Here is a 24,711-nt window from a genome sequence, read left to right on the forward strand (position 1 = left end):
AATGACAACAAGGGTAAGCAAAATGAACTTTTCCACTGCTTTGTGCAGTACCGGTTAAAAGGTTATCAACATCGGCGGTTTTCAGTGAAAAATGGCCAACTTTGATTGAGTATTTCAGTGGCACTTCATTGTCCGACAAATATTACATTTTATAGGTTGGACCGAACAAAAATAGCACATAACTTTTGTAGTTATCCATTTTCAAAGTTTTAGAGCTTTGCATTTTGATTACCTGTAACTTTCAAGATAGTGTCTCTACAAAAAAATATCAACTACAAAACTGGTGTCCTGATCTGTATAGTCCATGCACAATGTTCTTAGCGGATCAATCAGGAATGTCGAGGTATTCTTTCAAAGTTGCTCGCTTGTATTATGTTCCAGGTATTTTCATAAATTGATACACCTTTAAGTTTAGCATCGCAGACCCTCCAAGACTTGTTTTTGGTATAACAAATGACGTTGATCATTGGAGACACTTTGAAGATGACGCAGCGCTCACGAAGACGTGTCCAATTACAAAAGCGAAAAAAAAAAAAAAAAAAGAGAAACGGGTTTTGAGAACTGGCATGAAATTATAGGTTTGCTATAATTGGCGAGTGAGCACCAATGTTCTCCAATTTCTTTGTCAGAAAACCTCTGAATGAAAAAAGGGGAAGAAGAAGTTAGGAATACTCTTTCTTTACTGTGCAATTTATTGAAACGTGCTTTGCATTTATTTTATAGAAAATTCAGAACATCAAAAATCTGTACACGAAGTCCAGAAAAACACAGATCAATCTATCAGTAAACAGGACAATTACATCAGCATAACGATGACAAGATAACAAATGATTATAGGCGAAGATAACAAGAAAATGATATAAGGGAGCTCTGGATGGTAGAATTTGTCAGATTTGAACGTAATTGAAGTAAAATAACGTTATGCAAATACGTAAAGGAGCGAAAGTTTTGTATTTTTTTTTACAAGTGATAAAGAGAGGATTGAAAAATGCTTCAATTGGAACAATTTAGTGTTTTGACCTCAAACCTAGATACGTATTTTATAAGTTCGAATCAGACACTAGGTTAGGTCTCATCAGTAGCGTCCTTCTGTCTCTAGTACATAAAACTAGCAAAGAGATTTACTGAATTGAGACTAGAATTCCAAAGTCTTATCAAGTTCTAACAAATATATAGCACAAAAGTTCGGATACTGTACATAGCTCATGTAGCGTTCGATCCTTGATTTTCATACATCCATGCTCTGAAATTGCTCTCGACACTCTTTTAGCAAATCCACAACATTCCAGCAGTTTTATGTACCACTCCTTCTGCTTTCTGTCTGCCTCGAACACTCTTCTTCTCGCTCGACCACTGATTGTCCTCTGGTTTTGTCTCAACATTCCAAGTCGCGATTATTAAGTATTTCATCATCCAACAGTTTCCTTTTTGACGTCCTACGGTAGTTATGACAGATTGTTTTCCATGCGAAATGAGCGAGTAATGAGATAGTTTATATTGACTTTCCAAGAGCCATTTTATCAGCCAAAATTCCATTCAAATTCTTCACATGGCGTCTCCATCTAATCGGGTCCAATCATCTGATATTCTCGACGTATTCCGCAAATCAAGAACGGCACCTGTGTCTTAACTTGAGCCGTATCCACAAGGTACGAGGCGCTCGCAGTGATGATTCTGATGAAAGATGATTGTTCAAAAAAATCATTTATTGAAAAAACAGAAACATAGTAACAAATTACCAGAATTAAAACATTACAGATCATGAAAATATAAAGACAGGGAGGAGCCGTAATACAAGAACGAGGAGTCGGGGAGTACAAAAACTGGAACAGGGAAATTGGCGAGAATCAATCATGAGGCGAGAAAGGAATTCTGGGAAAAAAAGAGAATCTGGGGGAGGCGGGGGAACAGAATCCAGGAAAGGAAAGGAAGTAGATCTTTAGTTGGAAAAAGATTTTGGGATTAAAACAGAGGAATCTTGGGTGGGAAACAGGAAAAACTGTTCGGATAGGAAACACTCAATTTGGATAATATTGAAGAAGAGTAGAGAGTCTGGGCAAAAAAATGTGAATTTTGAGAACAGAAAAGAGGAATTCAGAATAGCAAGCTGGAAAATCTGATTTTAAAAAAGGTGAAGAATAACAGGATTGCAGGGATGAGAACGGAAAATTGGATGATGGAGATGAAGAAAGGATTTCAGAGAGAAAAAAAAAAGAGAATTTGGGGAAGAAACGGTGAATTTTGAGAACAGAAAAGAGGAATTTAGGTGAGCAAACTAAGAGCTCTGATAAAAAAGAGGACTGAAGAGGAAAGAGGATAGCAGGAATGAAAACGGAAAATCGGAAAATGAAGATGAAAAAGGAGTTTTGGAGAAGACGAGGAATCAGGAGAAGGATTCAATGGGAATCCGGGACTCAGAGTGAGCAAAAAATTGAAATTTGGAGAAAAAGGAAAGAGAGTCCAAGTTAGAACAGGAGGATTGAGAGGAGGAAGTGAAAATTGGAGTGAAAAACCAGTGAAAAATCTCGAAATTCTCACTCAATACCAGTACGACGGTCCTGGCTCCCGGTCAGTCGGTAGGGATCTGCTTCTTTTCTCCGGCGGCTGGTACTCTTCCTCATCTTCATCTTCCTCGTCTTCTTCTTCCTTATCTTCCTCTTCCTCATCTTCCTCTGTCTCATCTTCTTCTTCCTTATCTTCCTCTTCCTCGTCTTCCTCTTCCTCATCTTCCTCATCTTCCTCATCTTCCTCATCTTCTTCATCTTCTTCATCTTCTTCATCTTCCACATCTTCTTCTTCCACATCTTCCTCTTCCCCATCTTTCTCCTCCTCCTTTTCCTTCTCATCAATCAACGGCAAACCTTTGGCTTTTCTCTCCCTCATCTTTTTCAGCTTTTCGTCGAATATCGATCGGAGACGTTCGGTCTCTTCCTTAGTCCTCGGTTGCATGACCATTATAGTCTGCTTCTCATTTACATGCGGGTCTCTCATGTAAGGGAGCACATAGTCTGTGGAGTGCTGGTAAACCTTCTGGTGGCGGAAGGCATACCTCATGTGCTCCTCTCTTGAAGCGTCTGGACCCGGTTCTTCAACCTCCGGTGGAACGTAGTCTGTAAAAAGGATAAGTTATTCTTTGTAATAAATATTTTGCTCCGACTTATTGTCGAAATAAAAAAAGTGATACCCGGTGTTTGCGGACTCAATGCTAATTTTTAATAATTTTGCATTGAGTCCGCAAACACCCGGGTATCACTTTTTTTATTTCGACAATACCCTTTGGTGGCCCCGGGTAACAGACAAGTGCTGCATGAAAATAGTCGTCGATCTTTCGTTCTTCCTCAGTCTTATCCTTCTGCATCATCCTTCTTTCCAGTTCTTTTTGTCTTCGTTGTTTTAGTTCTTCTGCCCTCCTTTTTTCTTCTTCTTCGTGCCTTTTGTCTTCTTCTTCCTGCCTTCTTTCTTCTTCCTCCCTTCTTTTTACTTCTTCTTCATCATAATAATTTGAATCCTCTTCGTATTCCAGAGTCAGGGCACCAACCTTCCGTGTCACCGTCATTGTCAGGGCACCAGTCTCCCGTGTCTCCGTCATTGTGCAAGAACTGGAAGAGTATTCGAATCTGGAAGAAGATGAGATGAGCGAGATGAAGAGAATCTGGGAAAGTAAAAAAGAGAACAATGCGAGTTGGAAAAAGAGAATTCAGAAGGACCAGGTGAGAAAATGAATGTTTGGAAAAGAAAATGTGAATCCGGAGAAAATATCCAGGTGAGAAGGAAGAACATTTTCAGTAAGAAACAGGTGTAGAAAACTGATCATTTAAAAAAGGATTGAGTTTTTCAATCATTAAGACGTGTTCTTATTTACTATGAACCATTTGAAAATTGTATTAATTAGATAAGATAATTTAGATAACCACAAAAAAAACCTGGCCACATTCGAGTATAGGAGAGATATAACCGTAAAGCAATGAAAAGCAAGAAGAGAGAAAGAGAGACAGAGGAAGAGCCGTAAATCAGAAAAACTAGTGGGCAATTCAGAGAAACGCAGACAGGAGTGACGCGTCGATAGAGGTGACGGTGGAAACAATATGGAATAGAAAAGATGGACGTGACGTTGTTCAAGAAGTAAAGTTCAATAAAATCATTATGTGACAGTCAGATTATGAGGAAAACGAAGAATGTGATGAAGAATAAAAAGAATCTTTGGAAAAAGAAAAATCCTGGGAAGTGGAAGGAAATTTGAGAGGAAAATTATTGAAAAAAGAAGCGATCCTCCATTTCCAATCAATTTCAGCAACAAATAAAACCGCGTTCTACATAAAACCATTTAAAAAATCCATGTTAATTCAAATCCGTCTTTTTCGCGCCAAGGAGAACTTGCGGGCAAACGACACTCCGGCGTTCTCTTTCTCTATTCTCTCTTTTTTCATTCATACGGAGGGCACACTCTAGGCACCCTCTTCGGCAGCTCTTCGGCAGGCTGCACACACATCCTCTTCTTCTCCCTATTCATCACAATATGGAATAGAGAAGAATACCTGGGGGACATTGTTCAAGAAGTTCAATAAAGTCTTTATGTGGCATTAAGATTGTGAGGAAAAGTTGGAGAATATGGGAAGAAAAGGGGAAATATGGAGAAGTAAAATGTTTGGGAAGAAAATGTAATATGAGACAAAAAAGAGATCTGATTGTGAGAAAGAAAAAGGAGAAAATCACCTTAAAAGAAGAAACCCGGGTAAGAAAATAAAACATTTAGTGAATAAAAAATTAAGGAGTAGAAAAATTAATCTCAGGAACTAATAAGACAATCTTATCTGGGAAAGAAAGAAATTTTTAAGTCTTCATTGTTTTTTTTAGTTGTTTTTCTTATGATCGAAAAAGTAAATAAAGAAAAACTTCGAGGAAGGGAAACAGAAGAAATAGAGTCAGGGGAAAGGAATTATGAGAAAAAATAAGTAAAATTTGGAGTTATAAAAGGCTTTCCTGATAAGAGAATGGGAATCTGGGTAAGAAATTATCGAAAAAGGTAAAATTCGGAAAAGAAGAAAAGATTTAGGCAAAGAAAAAAGCAAATTTTTCCACAAAAAAAATCACTTTTCAACTTCAAATTTTCCAACTTTCTCTAATAATGATTCTATCTATGTACTCTGAACTATTTGAAAATTGTATCATTAGGTAATTTGGGTCAGGATGAAAAAAATTAGGTGACATTCGAATATGAGAGAGAGATAGATAGAGAAAGAGCCATAAATCAGCGAAAATAGTGGGCGATTCGGAAAAACGCAGACAGGAGGGACACTTCGATAGAGGTGACGGCAATGAAAGTATATGAATAGAAAAGAATGACGTTGTTCAAGAAGTCGTAAAGTTCAATAAAATCATTATATGACAGTCAGATTCTGGGGAAAACGAAGAATGTGATGAAGAATAAAAATAATCTTTGGAAAAAGAAAAATCCTGAGAAGAGGTAGGAAATTTGAAGAGAAAATTATTAAAAAAAGAAGTGATCCACCAATTCCAATCAATTTTAGCCATAAATAAAACCGCATTCTACATGAAACTATTCAATAAATCCATGTTAATTCAAATCCGTCTTTTTCGCGCCAAGGAAAACTTGCGGACAAACGACACTCCGGTGTTCTCTTTCTCTACTCTCTCTTTTTTTCATTCATACGGAGGGTACACTCTAGGCACCCTCTTCGGCAGCGCACACATCACCTTCTTCTCCCTATTTCTACATTCATCACTTGTCAATGTCAAATTCAATCATCGCTGCCCGGCTACATAGAAGACACTTATTTAAACATGTGCTCTTCTGACTACGCTGTGAAACTGAATGTTGGTGGTGCTATTTGGTGGAACTATTTTATCTAGGCAAAAATAGTGGTATTTGTGCTGGTTTAATAACCAGTAATTACAAAAAAAGATGAACCACAGACGTGGTAACATGTCAAAAAACAACAAATACGAAGCAAAATTATAATTTCTATTACATTTATTAAAAAGAGATAAGAACCAAAAATATAATTCAAATCGCATGCTTAGAACAGTTTTTGTGTTTCGACCATAACGCTAGACACAGACATGAAGTTCAATGACTAAATTTACTCAGACAGAAGGTTAGGTCGTCATCAGTAGCGTCCTTCTGTCTTTGGATTTTGAAATTTAGAAAAAAAATCTGATGAACGAGACGTTTGTCAAGTTAAATTCTAAATCCAAACATCTTATCAAGTTTTTAACATAACAAAGACGGAGTTAGAAACCCAACGTGTACAAGAATGCGAAAGAAATGGATACAGTGGGAAAACGGACTCTTGAGAAGTTTCGAGAAACAACATCAACGGATCAGGACGGACTCCTATTGTGCAGAAGACGTTATCACGGACACTGCGTAGAATACCATACTCAGGCAGGTTGCTCCGTTCACAAACCAAGATATTGTTTCATATCCTCCATGTCTTATCACAAAAAACACTGAGCAGTCGTGCCGCAATGACCAACGATTGTCTTTCCCAAATTTCAAAACGCATTGATCATTTCGTATCGTATTTTGGTTACTGAAACTAAATAAAGTAAAGGAAAGTTTTAAAAATACCTGTTTGTGATTTTTTCTTGTGAACATGAGGTCCCGAACAAAATGTGACACTCTGGCCCACTGCTTTGCGTTGAAAGATCAATTGTGTTTATGACTTTCGCTAAGCTTTTTCAAGCATCTTTTTCTTCAGATATCCTGCGCATATTCTATATATCAACATCTGTCAGTCAAGCCTTCACAGCGTGTCGCACCATATCGAGCGACTTTCGATCCCAAAGTTCCATCCAATTTGATACCTCCATGTTGATGTTTGGCTTCTGAAATTAAATACATTAAATTAAGTGACATTTCAGAAATTTTATTCAATTTTTTGAGAAAAGAACCGAAGGTTCTCAGATTTGTTTACAAATTTTTTGTATTGCGCACCAGAAATATTGTAAAACTTCGTTTATCACATACCTGATACATTTTATTTGTAATGGGCGAGAACATCATGAGATCTCATTCTCAATATCACTTTGTGGCAAGAACAAGATGGAATCCAATTGGAAGTGTTGATTGCATTGATTCATGAGAGTAGAGAAGTTGAAGAAGTGTTGAAATTCGAAACCAGGTTGAAAGTCGCAAAACTTTATTGATCAAGAGCCGTAGAAAGTTTCCAAGACAGTAGGCCACAGTAAAGGAGCGGAACATCATATTGTCTGGAAATGTCAATTGTTCGTACAGCTTGATTTCATTCCGTATGTATTTTGTATTCTGAATTCAAACGGTACGCGATATCCATGTAATAGGTGGGTTAGTTGAGGTGATAGTGGACACACAGCGCCGTTTCACTCATTTCTAGATACGGGATTGGTCATAGGTGATTATAGACGTTGTGCTCATAGGTTTGGCATGGGCATCGTTATTTCGTCTTAGTCCTTCTGCGTCTTCATGCCTTGAGTTCTTTTGAGTCCAATCCTATTCATATCCTCTCGACCAAGTTAAGAATCCAAGTGAAGAGGGTGTTCGCCTGAAAATTCAAAGTGTTCTTCAGCTGGGCACCATTGCTGTTCAACTTTTATTAAACATACGCGTTTTTTGTACAAACTTCTGGAAAATATAGCTTGACTTTGAGTCGAAACATCAAATATTTGGGAAATCACAAGCTCAAAACCTCTATTTTTGACCACATCAGTCGATTTTTTCAAACTAAAATCTAGTTTTTATTCAATTTTGGTACCAGCTGATACTTTTCAAATTTTGTGTATAACAAATTACTGATAGGATCATGAAACTTTGAGAAAATATACTTACAAATAACATTCCCTTGCCATTTGTTCCAAACTGCTTGGTTTATCGGATCAGTAGGCTTTCTCTGATTGCTTGTCCGGGTTCTTTGAGTTGCTCAGTCATAAACCTCAATCAACAACAAAAAAACATCCAAAAGAGTTATTAGATTCAGGTGTGGCAGAGACGAGACGAGGAGATGTAACAGCGGCTGCGTCGCGGTATGTCACTCTCCACAAATTGAGAGAAGGCGAACACAAGCATTAAGATACTCGAAGAGGTGTTCCAGATGGAAATTGACTTAAAGATGATATCCACCAAATCCCTATTGCAGTCGCACCATAGAAAATGTTACATTAAACATTCTGAGCTCTAATCTCGAGGTACATGACGATGTCATGGAAGTCAATGGTTCTTCTCCTGGTGGTTGTTTACAAGGCGATTCGATTGAAGGGAAAGACGATGTGGGAGTTCCAAGCCAGTAAGGCAGTTGAAAGGAATTGGGAGGTCATGACGTGTGGCCCATTGCAGTGACTCGTCGCCACTTTCCTTAGTGGAATGTCGCTATCACTGTTCCTCAGTCGTCTTTCAGTTGTTCTGTTGTGTCATGATGCCACGGGTTCCTTTCTGAATAGAAACCATGACGACTTCCGATGTTACACCTTGTGTTTTTCTGTCATTCGACTGGCCTTCATGCTTTCCTGTCTCTCGACTCTCTAATCTGTCTGAAGAAAGCTTTTTCCCCTTTCCAGGTAGACTATTTTAGGTTTTTGGCTTTGTTTCGTCTCTTCCGACATTTGTCTTCGCTGCCACGTCTGTATTTGACTTCTTCTTTTTTCGACAGGTTCAAATTTCGGCTCTTTATGATTTAACGGGGGTTTTAAGAATTCAATTCACCTCAATTCCTTCTTGAGTAGTTAATTTTGAAGTTAGTTGGAGAGTTGGGATGCTGATTAGGAGACAACATCGATTTCGAAAAGTTATTGATGCCATTCTTCCGGTTTTCCCGAAAAATCGATATTTACAATCAACCTTCGAGGTTGCATCCTCGTTCCTGACGTTCGGCTTGCTATTGGTTGTCAATTGGATTGATTTCAGTCGTATGGGGGACTTCTTTTGGTCCTTTCGTACTTCTTCGCTGGTATGTGAACCTTTTTCAGTCTCTGCCACGAATTTGATGTCGATGTTGGTGACGTCGTTGCAAATCCGACGTTTTTAGCCTTCTTGTAGAAAATTCATTGTGAATATTGCAACTTTGTCCGCTTTTGCATTTATTTTCAACTGGCTTTGACACGATTACATCGATACTTCAACGAAATTGTTGTGTTTCAGCCAGATATCCGCTTTACTTCCATGATTCTCGCAGATTCGACTTTATTTCGTTGATCAGCCGATTTCGCATAGATTTCTTTGAGGCTTTGCACATTTCTTTGGCCTTTCCGGCAAATAAACAGCTGGAATTGCTTCCGGTTGCATCATCGAACTTCTTTTTTTCGTCCTTCGTGTCCTCCGACAACTCGATCGATAATTCGGAGCCGCTGGTTCTTTTTCAGAAAAACAGTATTGAAACTCCTTTTTGGAGCTTTTCACAGATCCATTTTCCGGTCGATTTCACCATTCGCTTGTCTTAGTCCTTCCGCGTCTTCTTGCCTCAATTTGGACATCCTAGTCATATCCTTCCGACCATAATACGCTCAAGTTGAGAATCCGAGTCCAGTGGAATCCGATTTTGCCTGAAAATTTAAAAATATTCATCAGCTGGACACCATCGTTATCCAACTTCTATTGAAAACTGCTGATTTTTCAATGGAATTTTAAAAAAACCGAGTTTTGTTCAACATTTAACAAAAATCTAGCTTGAAAGCTTTTTTGACAATATTGTTCGCTCTTGTCAATAAAAAAGCGTCGGCGTTTCATTTCAAGTACCTTCTACAGCTTGAAAAGAATATGGAGGAGCTTGGAAGAATAATATTCTCACTCACCAGTTTTTACTATATTTCTCCAACACTGAACCATCTGACAATTCTTCTCCCAAACGTACCATGTTGAGTGTCGCAATTCTCGGTGACATTTTGGGAGCATTTTGTCTCCTAAATAACGGCACGTAATATCCAAGTAATCGCTGGGTTGGTTGAGGTGAAAGTCAGCCGTTCCACTTATTTTTCATTGAACACGGGATAGGATTGAACATCTATTATAGACATCAAACTGATAGGTTTAGCGCGGGCGTCGTTAATTTGTTCATTGTAGTCCTTCCGCGTCTTCCTGCCTTGAGTTGGACATTCTAGGCGTAACTCCCGACCGAGTCCAGTGAAATCCGATTTCGCCTGAAAAAATTAAGTAATTCTTAGCAGGCTACCGTACTTATTTAATTTTTATTGAAAACTGCTCGTGTTTTTCAATGGAATTTTAACAAGAAACAGTTTTTCGTTCAAAATTTAGGAGATATCTTGCTTTAAAGCTTTTTTTACAAAACTGGTCGCTCTTGTCGATTAAAAAGTGACAAGGTTTCTTTTCCAGCAACTGCTTGTGGTTTCTAGACTTTGAATATAACATTCGACTAATAAAGCATTCAAATATTTTGAAAAAAACACTTACTGAACGTTTTCCTTTGTTGTTGTTTATAAAAATAGAAAATATTGAGTTGACAGGCTTCGTTGCGACGTGTCCGATTCCTTTCTACTGCTTACTCGTCATTCTGTAAAAAAATCTCAATAAGTTACTGAATAATCACTTCAAACTGTAAATTAGATGAATTTTTTCATTAGGTGGGCAAAAGACTATTAACATGAGGAGGGAGACAGACGACGAGCGTGTGCGTGCAACAGCGGCAGCGACGCGGTCGTTGTTTTGTTCACTCCCGGCAGGAAGAGAAAAAGAGGGAGGGGTGCATTGGTGTATTCACGTTGTGGAGGGAGTTTCCGTCATTTGAAACGTTCGAAGATATATGTACAGAGATTTGAAAAGCCTGACAATTGAAACATACAAATCAATATATTATCAAAATATACTTTATTGAATACATAATTACGATTGAAGAATAAACTTGGGGATTTTTAAAACAAATAAAGACACATAATTGAGGAAAAAAGTTAGATATGAAAGAAAATAATTGAAAACCAGCATTAAGGAAATTGCTCAAGCAAAACAGTTACTGCGGAGGTGAGTAATACCAATGAAAACGAATATTTTGAAAAGCTGGAAAAAAACCATTAAAAAAACTATTAGTTTTTTTTTCCCGCTTCAAATTCTCAATAAGTTTTGAGAAATGTTCCCTCTCCAATTGCACAACAGAAAGACTTAAAGAACAACTCTCCCCCGGAAAAGGGGTTCCCCTTTTTCTCCAGACATTAAAAAGAGTCCCCACTCTTTGCAAACGAGAAATAGACATGTGGTGAGAAACTGCTCTTGGGACAAGCGAGAGAGAGTGACTGGCGAATCTTTTTGCAAAAAAAAAGAGGAGACATGGAGCAGTGTAATGAATGAGGGTTCTTTAAAAAGAAAAGGAGTGATCTGCAAAGTTATTCAAACTGGCTCGCGTATTGCCAACATCTGGGAAGTCAAATAAATTGAAAAGAAATGTTACGTGGACCAGAAAATAAAAAAGATTATACTACAAGAGAATGGAACTAAAAACACATTCATGCAAGCTGTATTTTTTAAATAGGTAAGAGAAAAAGAAGACACATATTTGCATGCATGTGATGAGGGAACACTAAGAAAACGTTTTTTTTGCTTTCTTATTATTAGAACAGTAGAAAAGGCAACACATGTTTGAAAATCAACTAAAAATCTTATTTCGAGAGTCAATGGTCCCTGAACACCCGATTTTTAAAAATAAACCCCTTCGGTATTTTTTCTCCAGACATTTGCTCTCTGTTTTTTGAATTACGGCTTTGGTCCCTGCCCGAATGCCCCAGACACTTGTTCGCTCTACCAGATGTTTCTGCTCAGCACATTTGTTCTTTGTCTAAAGAAGTGCTCTCTTTCGTTTATTCTGCCACTTTTATTTTTTGCAGCGTTCGTGGATAAAATTTTTGATGCGCTTAGGAAGGGGAAAATTTGTAGTGCATTTCTCTTGTTTCTACTTTTCTGTTTAATTCTTGTTGTATTTTAATATAACCATTTCTCATGCCAGAATTATGATTTTTAGTAATATATACAGTATATAATACGCTGTTTGATTTTACTATTTCGTACAGTACTTGTCCAACTTTGAGAGTGTGTCATGGTAATTCGGATTGCCATATCAATCAGGTTTTTATTGTATCCTACAGATCAGAAGTAGAGCTCCACTTTTGTAGTTGACAACTTCATTGTATTGGCACTTCCTAATAAGTTACATATCGACAAAGTGATTTCTTCCTCAAATCGACCAATTTCAGTGCAAAATAGTGCGATTTTTGAGCTGTCGTCATTAAATGACCTCTAGGGAGTGCCAGTACGAAAATGTTGTCAACTACAAAAATGGAGTTCTACTTGTTATCCGCATGATTAATCAAAGACCTGATAGGGGTGACAATAAGTTGTATCATGACACACTCTTGGACAATTTCAACTAAGAACGGCCGAAGTAGATACCTTTTTAACCAGAAATGTAATTCCATTTCTCTAGTTGTAAGCCTATCAGGTCTTCGGTTTCCAATCACCAAATACATTAACATAAGTTAATTAAAAACTAATTTCAGCATGTTACGGCAATTTTTCATCGTTTTCTTTCTACTCGCAACCACACTGAACTCTCTAAACAGTGAGAGTAAAACTGGCCAAAATACTGGAAGTGTTTTGGAAAGTGTACCCGAAGTACAAATGGAAGGCTTCCTGCAAATCAAGTTTTTACAACAACGCGAATTGATATTGAAACAAATCGAATATAAAACTAACTACACCCAGATTCTTTTTCGAATTCATGACGATGCGTACAATAGAACCGGAGAAATGATAGAACCTGAGCATAATGAAACCAAAACGGATGCTCTCAGAGATACTGTTCTTAAACTGGAAAATGAACAATTTTCAAAGATAAAAGAAAAGGTAGCAATTAACCTTGAAGAGCTGAAGAACCTTAAGAAAAAACTTCGGGACCTCAGAAGAAACTTTATATTGCTGGATTTGCTTGCTAAATTAGTGAGGGAACTAGCAAATGCACCACTTCCCACACGACCTGCTTTCAAAACTAAAAAACCGCAAGAAAATGATGATGTGGTATGTTCGAAACTGGATTTACTACATTAAAACTGAACAAATCAGAAAAGAAGTTTCAGGAATACAGTTCCATTGACCAACTCACCTACGATGAAGTATATGGGGTCTACACGGATTGGATGTGGGAGGAGAAAACTGTTAGTGAAGTGAGTATTGCAGATTTATAACATTTTAGTTGTTACATCTTGTTTCAGAATCCGGATAATAAAGTGGAAAGGTTTATTGTCAAAAATGCAAGTCATATCGTTTCATATTTTTGGAATAAATATCCTGCTAGTCGAAAAGGTAGTTCTGAAACTTTGCAAACATCAATTTGTTATGTTTTTCCCAGATTTCGAGGTTCTAGTCAAGGTCATACAGGAAGAGTATGATGACGATAATCTTAAAATGGATTCAAAGTGAGCCTTTATTGCATTCAAATTGTTTACACTGGAAACCAAAGCGATATTTTTCAGATATACAGCTTTGTCGACTCCTCATTCTGCAAATCTCGCATCTATAACTGATACATCAAAATAAATACATGCTTTATACTATTCATGAACACATTTTGGGGTCTAATACAGTATTGACCAAAAAAATTTTTCTCTAAAGACTTGGGCTTGAAACTACCTGCTTGAGTTGTACAACCACTGAGAGCACAGCTTTCTTTTGGAAGATGACAACTTTTGAAAATAATTTTTCTCCAGTTTAGGTAGTTTCACTCTTTTAGCAGCATCAATGTTGTGACACTTGCTTAAAATTTCTAATTGTCCACTGAAAAAACTGTAAGTTATGCAATTTCGTTCCCCAAGTTTCTACTTTTAGTCAGATTTTTTCTTAATTGATTCATATGGTACCGTAAAACGTGTAATAGCCCTCACATCCTTTAGCAAAAATTTAGAGCATCATATCTCGGTTGTCTTCAAAGATCTAGCAATTTTTTAATTGAACAATTATTTCAGGAATATTGAAGTATATTTTGTCCGTTCGCAGCATTTTGATATTTTCTTTGGGAACCGAGATAAACTGCTGTGAACAAGCAATGCTAGCCTTGCCTCTTTTATTTGTTTTGCGGTGATTACGTTTCGGAATTCGTTTTTAGCAGCTTCTTTTATATTAGCTTGCCTATTTTGTCCTTTCTTCTAAACCACTATTCATGTTTTACTATTAGATAGCAGTGTTTTTTTTAATCGAATTTTTGATTGTTTTTTATAATCATAAGATAAAAAACGTCCCGTTGATATTTTCCGTTAATAACAAAGGACAAAATATAAACGTTTTCCCAATTTTCTAAGTCCCCACTAAATCTTGATCTAACTATAGAATTCTATAAATTTCTGATTATTTCATATTTAATTCTTCAGATATCTCTTATAAAATCAACGGCGTTCGTTGTTTCCGTTCAATACATAAAACCTGTCATGTTTCTATCCTAGCCAGAATCTTCCAGTGTTTTGAGAAGTTTCCCTCTTTCTCTTGTGTCATTGACCTGCCAAACTCTCGCGGTTTTTGGTTAACCGACAAAAGTGAAAATATTTCTCTCTCCCTCTCCGAGAATTTTGTTCTCGTTCTTGAGACGCATCCCCACTGCCCTTTTCTTCTTCAGAAATGAGAAAAAAATTGAGAGATAGAAAATCAGCCGCTCCTTGGTGCCAGTTTGTTCCCTCTTCTTCCCTTCTCCATTTGACTTGAAAGAGGGGAAGAAAAATTACTACGTATTACTGAGAAGAGAATGAATCCAATGAAAAAGAAGACTTTTTAATAAAAATGAAGGGTGAATTACAGACAATTCACTTCACAATCATCAGAAAACTCAACTATACAACTATTTTGCCCAGGAGTTTTATGCAAGGCGTGATTTTTCCGCCAGTCGTGTTTTATCAGTGAACAAACGGACGCTAGTTATCAATTTCTGAACTTTACAATCCAAAAATTTCTCTAGCCATCTACTCCTCTTCGCTGATTGCTTCTGACCGACGTGAAGACTGCTATCACACTTTATTTTTTAATGTAGGCTGCTTAGAATTGCTTCGTATAATAGTTTGTGTGAGTTTTTCATTTTTCATAACGAATACAAATAGATACTATTTTCAGAATCATGACACCATATGTGGATGTCTAAAATAGATTAGCTGGCATTTTTTAGAACTACTTTATATAATCATGTGAGTTTTTTACCAGTTTATCAAAGTGTATAGAATTTAATTTCAGGAGACTTCTTACTGAATAGATGGTCGACAATATTGTATATATTTGATTTTGTTTGAATTCTAATAGTTTTTCGGGTGTTTATGTGTATCTGGTGTTCTTTGTAAGTTTCTTAATTTAAACCAAAATGGTGCTCAAATTTTTCATTTTCAGGTTTCTTCCAAATAAGGCTCAGAATATTTGTAGTGTTCTGGCCAGCACAGTCTTTTTGTCATATTGAAGGAAACTCGTTCGTGGGATACTGGATCACTCCGAAAAATCGGTGAGTGGATTTTGTATTTGTTTTCTCAACTCTATGTTTTCAGAACGTCCTATCGCTTTCCCTTATTACTTTTTGGTATTTCAATATGATTTGGAAAAAAAAAGAGTATGTGAGTTCCTCAATTCTTGAGAAAAATTGAAATTGCTACATGAAGTTATTTTGCAGGTTTGAATTCTACTGTTTCACTACTTCTTCACCTTTCAAAAAACGTGTTGAAAAAATTAGTGAGTTTTTTTTTCTTTCGAGAAGTACTGAAACTTGATATAATTTTTGAATCTAATTTGTGTGTCAATTTTTGATCCCATGTAATTAGATTCACATAATTATAGACCAGCCTTTACAAGCAACTAGAACCTTAAAAGATTTCTTTCAGAGTTTGTTTTTCTTCAAGAACGAAAAAGTCCAAGGAATCATTGGACGGAAAAAAAACAGTGGTGACAATTGGAATTAGATATTGGAATTTGATTCCAAGCTCAATGTGAGTATTTTTTTAATATGTGTCATCCAAGTATGTACAGGACCGTGCAAAAAGATACGAACTTTGACCGTTTTCAGTTTAATTTTTCTAACTTTGAAAGTGTGCCATGGCAATTTCCCCACCTATGTTTTTTATGAATCGCGCCGATCAAAAGTAGTGCTCCATTTTTCTAGTTTACAACTTTGTTGTACGGACACTTCTTAGAAAGTTATAGAAATTTGAAGTGAACAGCTCAAAACTGCACTATTTTGCACTGAAATCGGCCGATTTGAGAGAGAAACTACTTTTTCGATATGTAGCTTGCTAGGGAGTGCCCGTACAATGAAGTCGGCAACTACAACAATGGAGTTCTACTTTTAATCTGAATGATCCATTAAAAACCTACTAGGTCTGACAATCTGAATTACCGTAACACTCTCTCAAAGTTGAAAATTTTCAACTACAAACAAGTGTCGCATTCTTTATGGCCAGTAATGTATATCCCGTCCCACTCCCCAAAATTGGTTTTGACCATTCAATATTCCAGGCGGACAATATCAAATGACTACGAGAACAACGGATACCAAAAATTGTTTTAATTTTCTAGCTTTATTTTATAGCTGTTATTGACATGGAATTGAATTTTGTTTTTTCACTCTTCTCAACCGGTAGTTTTTGTTGTTATCTCGAAATAATGATTGATCTCTAAACCTAATTTCTAAAATAAATTATTTTCTGGAAATGTTTTCTCTTGCCCTTTCATCTTCAAGTATTCAGAATATACATACTAACGAAAAAAATGAATACATTTTCAAGTAAGACAATTCAGCATGCTCAACCAACGAAGAGAATACATATTCTATTTCTGTTCCTCTAGTTTATGTTAGTTCTAACATTAATCATAATAATAACTTATTTACGTCCGCGAGGGTTCGTGATAGGGAAAAATGAGTTCAATTTAGCCGTGTTTCAAATACTTGTATTCATAGCACAAATGCAACTTTTTCTTTTTCTTTTTTCTTGGAACGAACGTTTTTTCGTGGGAGATAGGAGATGAATTAGCATGCTTGTAGGTCTTAGATTCGATATCCAGTGTTTCCAAAGTCACGATTTTGCTACCTAAGTAAGGTCATAACGAAGACTCGGAATGTTATCCACGTTTGGCGTCTGATTTTCATGACCTTCATCCTCTGAGTTTTCCGGAGCTTCTTGAGTTTTTCCAGCTTCCTCTTCCTTTGAAGTATGGCGTAAGCCTTCTTTTCATCCCATTCTTGGTTTTGCTTACTCAAATTCTTTTTGATTCGTTTTCTTCTTTTCTTTGCCCAATTCTTCAACCCTTGCTCTATTTTTACGGCATATTCGTTCATCAGCGTATGCCAACTGCAGTTCTCCATTACGATGTCGATTGTCCGTTTGATTCCTTACGTCTTCCTAACAAGTGATGTCCGCCCGACCTCCCATGAATGAAAAAAAACGGTGATTATCCTCGTATAATGTTTTGCTTGTAACATGTATTGACCACATTTTCAAAAAGGTAAAAATGTGTAAAATGTGTTACAGTTTTTTCAGATGTCTTACAGTATAGATGTTGCTATAAATCGATAATTATTCGACTTTTTATACCGCCATGAAAACTGTATCTCGTGAAAGCATTGGGTTAAAGTCCAAGATATGTGGAGCTCTCGCAAGTGTCGGGTGAATTACAGCTGGCTACTTGTTTTTCCAAGATGATACTGTTTGGACGGTGAGTTTTCGATAGTAGATTCCAGATACTTCAAAATTATATTTTCAGAGAACAGCCGCTACTTTGTCTTTTGTTAGATTTCTTTGGGTCACACGATCTCTTACTCATTTTCGAGGCACTCGCTGTTTTATCCACATTCTTGTCTTTATCTTTTGCAAATGATAATCTTCTAAATACTCCTAAATCCTCAATCAACGTTTACTGAGACTACTTATTCCAATATTGTTCCTTGTCACAATAAATATACATTTGGGATCACCGTTGTCACAGCTTTCCAATGATATAAGTCACGTTTCATAACTCCAACCTAACTCCATGACCTTTCCCAGTCAGACTTTTGAATTATATTTCTCAACTAGCCGAATGCTCCCAATTCTCTATTTTTTTTCAGAGCGGCTATGAATACTAATGTGTTTCACCTATTTGTTTCGAAAATCAACTGTCATCAAAAAATCTGAATTTAATTATTCAAAACTATAACTTTATTGATAATAATTCCTAAAAAATTATTCATTTTCTTCTGGTGGATCTCGACGAAGACGGTTGCTCCTCCTTACAAGAGACCATGGGTACCATCCTCTTGGGCCAACTGAGTGCGTTTGGAAACTTTTCATGGCGCAAATCTATCGTACCAGTACATGATTGGCTGCATGATAGTGTGCAGTGTGACAGGCATACAACATGTGAAGTGATAAAATCGAATGCATAAGTCATCTGAATCCTTCATAGTCTTCACATTCCAGAGCCGACTGAGCATGTTGACGAGTTCCCGATCATTCTTCAATACCGGCGCGTTGATGTCGATCACTTTATAGTCTTCAGTCAATAAGTGTACCAACTTGACTGGAATACTCCCTTCATATTTTGCCTTGGTCACCACGATGTCCATATTGGAGGGGAGGAGGACAGATTTGCAGTCCGATCTCCATGATTGGTGGACTCCCGTCTTCGTTGATCTTCTTCATCCTCTTCAAACAAGTTTGGCCTTCAAATCTTCATTCTCTATTCTGAAAATTATACTTGTATGCACTTGCCATGATCTTGATAAGATTGATGAATAGTTACAAAAAACGTAACATTCTAAAAACAAAACTCACTTTTTACCTCCTTCCTTTCTTCGGTCCCCGAATACCACTCTGATGAAGTTGTGATCGCTTTCTACGTTCTGAAAATTTCACGTAATTATGACTTGTCTAGGAGTAATTATATTTGAAAATAATTTCTTTATAGAATTTTGAATCAAATTAGAAGTTTGACTGGAAACAGATCATACTAAAGCTGTGTTATGTTATATCTGAATGTACGAAAACGAACCTACCCCTTTCAAATTTTTTCTTTTAACATTTGATACCACATCTTCCCAAAATTCCATATGAACCCGCGACACCAACCTGAACAGTTAAACCTTTGAAAATTCGTATTCGAAAATGGAAAACTTACAAAAAACACCCGAAAAACAACCCGAAGCCAATTAGAATTCAAATAAAATCAATTATATACATGTTGTTGTCGACCATCTATTCAGTAAGAAGTCTTCTGAAAAATAAAGTTTAAAAATGGTCAAAAATTGTGGAAATCTAAACTCACCACTCTCCAACAGCTACATTACTAAACTGAGAAGCCTTCTCCTTTCTGCTGCTGAGAGAAGGGAGGGGGGCATACAAAGAGACGCAAAGAGAGAAAGAAATCCCATCGTGCTGGCTTCGTGTTTTGACCTTTGATAGTTGTATCCTTTCTCTATGTGTAGAAGATTACGGAAATCCCGAATGGAATCGAAGTCACTCCAGAATTGGCAAACATGCATCAAAATTTTGGAAAACTGAATTAGTAATGAAGCTTTCTGTAACGATCAATAATAGATTACGCATTTCCAAATAATTGTTATCGCCGAGTGCCATCAATTTGCAATAAATGTCACAATCTGTTTTTTGTTTGGTAAAAATACCAATATTCAGAGCTCACATGTCTTCCTGTTTTCAAGTTTCTTTCATTATCTTTTGAGAGCATTAAAAAACAAATAAATAACAATTAAAACCGTTTTCCTTGAAACCTTTTCGTTTTTACAGAAACACTAGATTTGGGAGGTGCCAAAAATTTATGACGCGAACCGCAAATACACAACTCCCCTCCTGCCTGATAAAGTTTTATATCTGCAAAGTCTCACTTCAGACCCCTTTCCTTCTTTTCAAGTATACGCTTTGCTTTTCCATCTGCCGTAAACATGTTGAAACCGTTTTCCATGTCTTGATAAACCGCGTGCTCCACTTCATTTTACATGCTCCCATACTCTGCTAATTAGATTTTGGCTTCTCTCTTCGATTTCACACCTGCCTGATTTTCTCAAGCACCATGCTCACATGCATGTCGAGTTGACCACATGGCTGTCACTTACTTAATCCGTTGTTTTCTCAAGAAAACGTGAAAAGAAATGAGAATTATACATAGGTGCTCAGCTGCTTCCCTTTCTATCCCTTTTCTTCTCGGATTTGCGAAAGGACACGGCTCCAATTTATGGAGGAACACATAGAGATTATAACACCATTCTAATCGTGAGAGATGAATATAAAAAACGAGAGTGAGAAATACAAAAATGAAAAGAATTTGAGACTGTTAAGCCTGAAAGATATGAAACCTGAAGATTTCTAAAAAAAAAAAGGTTGTCGAAGCTGTCGAACCGAGTATTCATCCTTCACATGTAAAATTTCTAGCTATTCTGCAATCCCATTTCAGTAACTGGTTACTGCTTTACAATTAGACAAATCAGTCCAGAATATCAGTTTTCAGAAACCTATTTTCTACTTGTCTGCAACTTGTTTTGTAAATCACTCGAAAGCTGTCATTTCCTTCAGTCCTCATCTTTCCCCTTTTCACTAATTTCCGTTCATATCAATGCATTTCCTTCTTTTAAACTCTATGACGCACATGGATACACATTGAACGAATTCAGGTCCAGCATTTCATTTCCTGCAGTATCCTACTTTTCTTTGGTTCTCATGCTTTCCTGTTACGTTGACTACAGCTTCCCTTCTAAATATTTATTCAGTGGGATTCTGAAAAAAAGGGATCAAAAACTGAAAAAAATCAGTTGCCCTGCAAATAATTTGTGCGTTTTACAGCTGAAGATATCACATAATGACGGGCAAGCAGTAGGCTTACATACAAGATCAGCGCGATGAGAAAACTAACCTCTGAAAAAACTTGGAAATGAATGAAACCAGACAATACATTATTTTACGCACAAGATGAGACATCATTTGAAATTGTTACTAGAAGAATAACTAAGCATCTTTGCAGAAATATCAATGAAATACGTTCTACATTTACTATCAACTTCACCGACCCCTCTCAGTCCATCTAATTATAAATCCCGACGGTTGTTCAAACAAACAGTGTTCCTTTTTAGGTTCATACACTGCAAACGTTTTCAATTTTCGGTGAGAAGGTTCGCCTTTGGTTTAGGTACACATCACACTGGAACGTATAATTATAAGATCAGTTATTTCCGGTGGTATAACACCTTTCTCTTAAGAGTCATGTTTTCTGCACCGTGACGTTGGTTACTAACATTTTCTTGTTTATCCAGATTGCTTCATCAGAAAAAAAAACAAAGCTGGGAGAAATTGTGGGATCCAGGTGTTGATAATCATCATTGAGAGACGGATTTGCAAAAGGATTATGGAAGATTATTATATGAAGCTCTAAAAAGGGCATAACAAAAAACGAAACCAGGAAAACAAGTCGGTTTGTGCTGGGTGAACGAACACTGGTACCTTTGCAAAAAAAAGATTGTGAAATTTAATGTAAATTTATAGACACCCGAGAAAAAACAAATATTTGGAAATATAGAAGTTATGTTTTATGGTTTCTGAATGTTTCATTATTAAAAATTCTGTTTACTGATATATAGGTGCATGTGTACCGATTCTGGAGTGACTTTGATTGTATTCGGGATTCCCGTAATCCTCCAAAAATACAAAAAGAATACAATTATGAAAGAAGAAAATACGAAGCCAGCACGACAGGATTTCCTTTTTCTTTGCGTCTCTTTGTATGCCCGCCCCTCTCTGAGCAGCAGAAAAAAGAATGCCTTCTCAGTTTAGTGATGTAGCTGTTGGAGAATGGTGAGTTTAGATTTCCACAATTTTTAACCTTTATTAATCTTTTTTTCAGAAGACTTCTTACTGAATAGATGGTCGACAACAACATGTATATAATTGATTTTATTTGAATTCTAATTTGCTTCGGGTTGTTTTTCGGGTGTTTTTTGTAAGTTTTTCATTTTCGTGTACGTGTTTTCAATAGTTTGAATTTTCAGATTGGTGTCATGGGTTTGTTTGTGGTTTTGGAGAGATGTGGTTCCAAATGTTAGAAGGAGAGAAGAGAGAATGGTGAGTTCATTTCTAGACATTCAGGCATGACAGCTTTAGTAAAATTCACTGTTTCATGTCAAACTTCTAGTTTGTTTTAAAAATTCTATACAAAAATCAAATTTAAGTTGAATAACTCCTTGACAAGTCATATTCAGTGAAATTTTTCAGAACGATGAAAGGAAGTAGATGACAATGATAAAGACACTGAAGTAGAAAGAGGGTAAAAAGTGAGTTTTATTTTTAAAATGTTACGTTTTTTGTAAATACTCACCAATCTTATGTGCATACAAATATAATTTTTTTATTGTTTCAGTAATGTTCGACGCATGTCTGGAAAACAGCGATGTGCTGCCCCCTCAACGTTTGAAACTTAATTTAATATTTTAAAGTTTATTTTTTTTTCTGATCGCACCATAACATTATTTGATAATGAATGAATAAAGTATCTAATCCCCGCTCGTGATTTGACGTAATGTTAGTAAATTATCAAAATAGTTGGTTCAACTAAATTTACATATACTAAATAAAACAAAATTGAAACATTTCCAATCTCCAAAGTTTTCAGACATCTCAAAGACTTTAGCGTCAAATAATTGCTAGAAATGGTTAAATTTTTGTTATATTATTAATCTAATTTATTAACAAAATTTTTTATATAATGTCACTGGTGTTTTCCGATTGAGTAAACGTGTTCTATCGGCGAAGATCATTTTCTTCTATTGTCCGTCTTTTTCTCTTCTTCAGAAATGAGAAATAATTGAGAGATAGAAAGTCTTCTTAGTGCCTCTTCGGTTTTCTCTTCTTCTTTTCTTCACTCGGGTTGATATTATTGCGTCGCGCAGAAAAGATAGTATAAATGATGATGGAATTTTCTGATAACAATGCGGGTAAAATACAAACAAATCTCTTTAAAATTAAAAAAGAATGAAACTATAAAATCGTTTTCAAAAGAAAATCACGTAATGTAAGGGTGATGTGTTTTCAGACTATTTTTGCTTGGAGTTTCATGCATGGCGTGATTTTTCCGTCATTCCTCAGTCGACTAGTGAACACCCGGGCGCTAGTTATTAATTGATGTCTGCATCTCTCCGCTGATTGCTTCTGACCGACTTAATGACCCCAACCACATTTTATTCTTGCGATGTTGTCTGCTGAGAATTGTTTCGTAGCTTTTGTAAGTTTTTCACCTTTTTTATACTGAATACAAATAGAAACTGTTTTCATAATCATGACACCATGTGTGGAGGTCTAAAGATAGATTAGTTGGCTTTTTTTTTAGAATTACTTTATATAATTATGTAAGTTTTCAACCGCTTTTTCATGATGTATTGAATTTATTTTCAGGAGACTTCTTACTGAATAGATGGTCGACAACAACATGTATATACTTGATTTTATTTGAATTCTAATGGTTTTTCGAGTGTTTCTTTGTATCTGGTGTTTTTTGTAAGTTTCTTAATTTGGGTTGACATAGTATTAAAAGTTTGTAATTTCAGGTCCGTTTTGAATGAGGCTCTCAGAATATTTGTATTCCTCTGAACAGCACAGTCGTTATTTTCATTTTTTCACTTTCCAGAAGATGTTTGAAAAATTAGTGAGTCTTTTTTTCTTAACTCTGAAAAAACTGAAAGTTTATGTTGTTTTGGAAGAACGATTATAAACGTTTCGGATTTTCTGATTGAACACGGGAAAAATAGGACCAGTTGGTGTTTTAGTTTTAATCTCAAAAACGTGATATTTTTTTACTTTCCTTCAAGTCAAGCAAGTTAATTTTTGAATTTTAAAATTTCTGTTTGACAAGTCTGTTTGACATCTAAGACTCTAATCTTTCATATAACTGCTCGCTAAACTACAATAGAAGCTGCTATTTCACAGTTTAAAAATAGCTTTGAACTAACCTTGATACAAAACATATGTCAGGCCAAATGTGCAGGTTTTGTGTCAATTCACAATGAGAATTGCTTTCTTCAAAACTGTTATCAAAACCGGGATTTCATTAATTCCATTTCACTCGGTGCCATCAAATGAATAGACAGCAACAATTCATTTCCTTCCATAGCATAGACTTCTTGCAATTTGAAAATGATGAACAGTCTTTTCGTATACTAGGAAAACATGTTGAATTCATAAAATTCCCTGAAAATCCCTACAAATTTTATTGTTTTTTTTCAAGAAGTCCTCCGGCGTCGTCATAAACGGAATGCATTCCTACGCCTGGCGAACAGAAATTTCCATCGTCGAGTCAAAGAACTTCATCTTCCAGTTTCTCTCCGACACTATGTCAAATCTTCGGAGTATAAAGTCAATTTGGAACCTAAAAAGTAATGTGCAAATTATTGAAAACCATATCTGCAAGTTTCACATTTTATTTAGTTTTTGCTGTATTTTTTTTCCTTATTTTCATGTTTTAATGTTCATAAATAAATTAGTATCACAACTGGTATGACAGCAATTGTTCGGCAGGGTTCGATTGCTATTGGAGGATATTATCTCGCAATTCAACTTGCGATTGTGTGAACTGGCCCTTGATCTCTATCTCTCAAAAAAAAACGTTCAATCGCTCTTCACCGCTAGGCATACTACAAAGAAGATATACTTTCTCCTCTCATTTTTCAACTTTTGTCATCAAAAAATGCAACATATGTTCCTGCTGTTAACTCTGCTGCCCTATATCGCTGCATC

General features: G+C 36.2%; 4 protein-coding genes across 4 annotated transcripts; 2 read left to right on the forward strand and 2 right to left on the reverse strand.

The window, feature by feature from the left end:
• Nucleotides 1-311: 311 nt before the first annotated feature.
• Nucleotides 312-6,839, forward strand: GCK72_026080 (uncharacterized protein; the record flags this gene model as incomplete). Its single annotated transcript, XM_053736644.1, has 4 exons — nucleotides 312-381; nucleotides 2,373-2,568; nucleotides 3,524-3,710; nucleotides 6,723-6,839. The coding sequence occupies 4 exons, from the start codon at nucleotides 312-314 to the stop codon at nucleotides 6,837-6,839; spliced, it is 570 nt and encodes a 189-aa protein (XP_053580210.1).
• On the reverse strand, nucleotides 2,539-3,589 carry GCK72_026081 (uncharacterized protein; the record flags this gene model as incomplete). Its single annotated transcript, XM_003101969.2, has 2 exons — nucleotides 2,539-3,110; nucleotides 3,274-3,589. 2 exons carry the CDS (start codon nucleotides 3,587-3,589, stop codon nucleotides 2,539-2,541), a joined length of 888 nt encoding a protein of 295 aa, XP_003102017.2.
• Nucleotides 6,840-12,610: 5,771 nt separating the features above from the next.
• GCK72_026082 (uncharacterized protein) lies at nucleotides 12,611-13,525 on the forward strand (the record flags this gene model as incomplete). Its single annotated transcript, XM_003102044.2, has 5 exons — nucleotides 12,611-13,006; nucleotides 13,066-13,152; nucleotides 13,201-13,291; nucleotides 13,338-13,404; nucleotides 13,462-13,525. The coding sequence occupies 5 exons, from the start codon at nucleotides 12,611-12,613 to the stop codon at nucleotides 13,523-13,525; spliced, it is 705 nt and encodes a 234-aa protein (XP_003102092.2).
• Nucleotides 13,526-18,269: 4,744 nt separating this feature from the next.
• Nucleotides 18,270-18,548, reverse strand: GCK72_026083 (uncharacterized protein; the record flags this gene model as incomplete). The annotated part of the gene is made up of 1 exon (XM_053736645.1): nucleotides 18,270-18,548. One exon carries the CDS (start codon nucleotides 18,546-18,548, stop codon nucleotides 18,270-18,272), a length of 279 nt encoding a protein of 92 aa, XP_053580211.1.
• Nucleotides 18,549-24,711: the final 6,163 nt, after the last annotated feature.

This window comes from Caenorhabditis remanei, chromosome X, assembly GCF_010183535.1.
Source record: "Caenorhabditis remanei strain PX506 chromosome X, whole genome shotgun sequence".
NCBI classification, from domain to species: domain Eukaryota; kingdom Metazoa; phylum Nematoda; class Chromadorea; order Rhabditida; family Rhabditidae; genus Caenorhabditis; species Caenorhabditis remanei.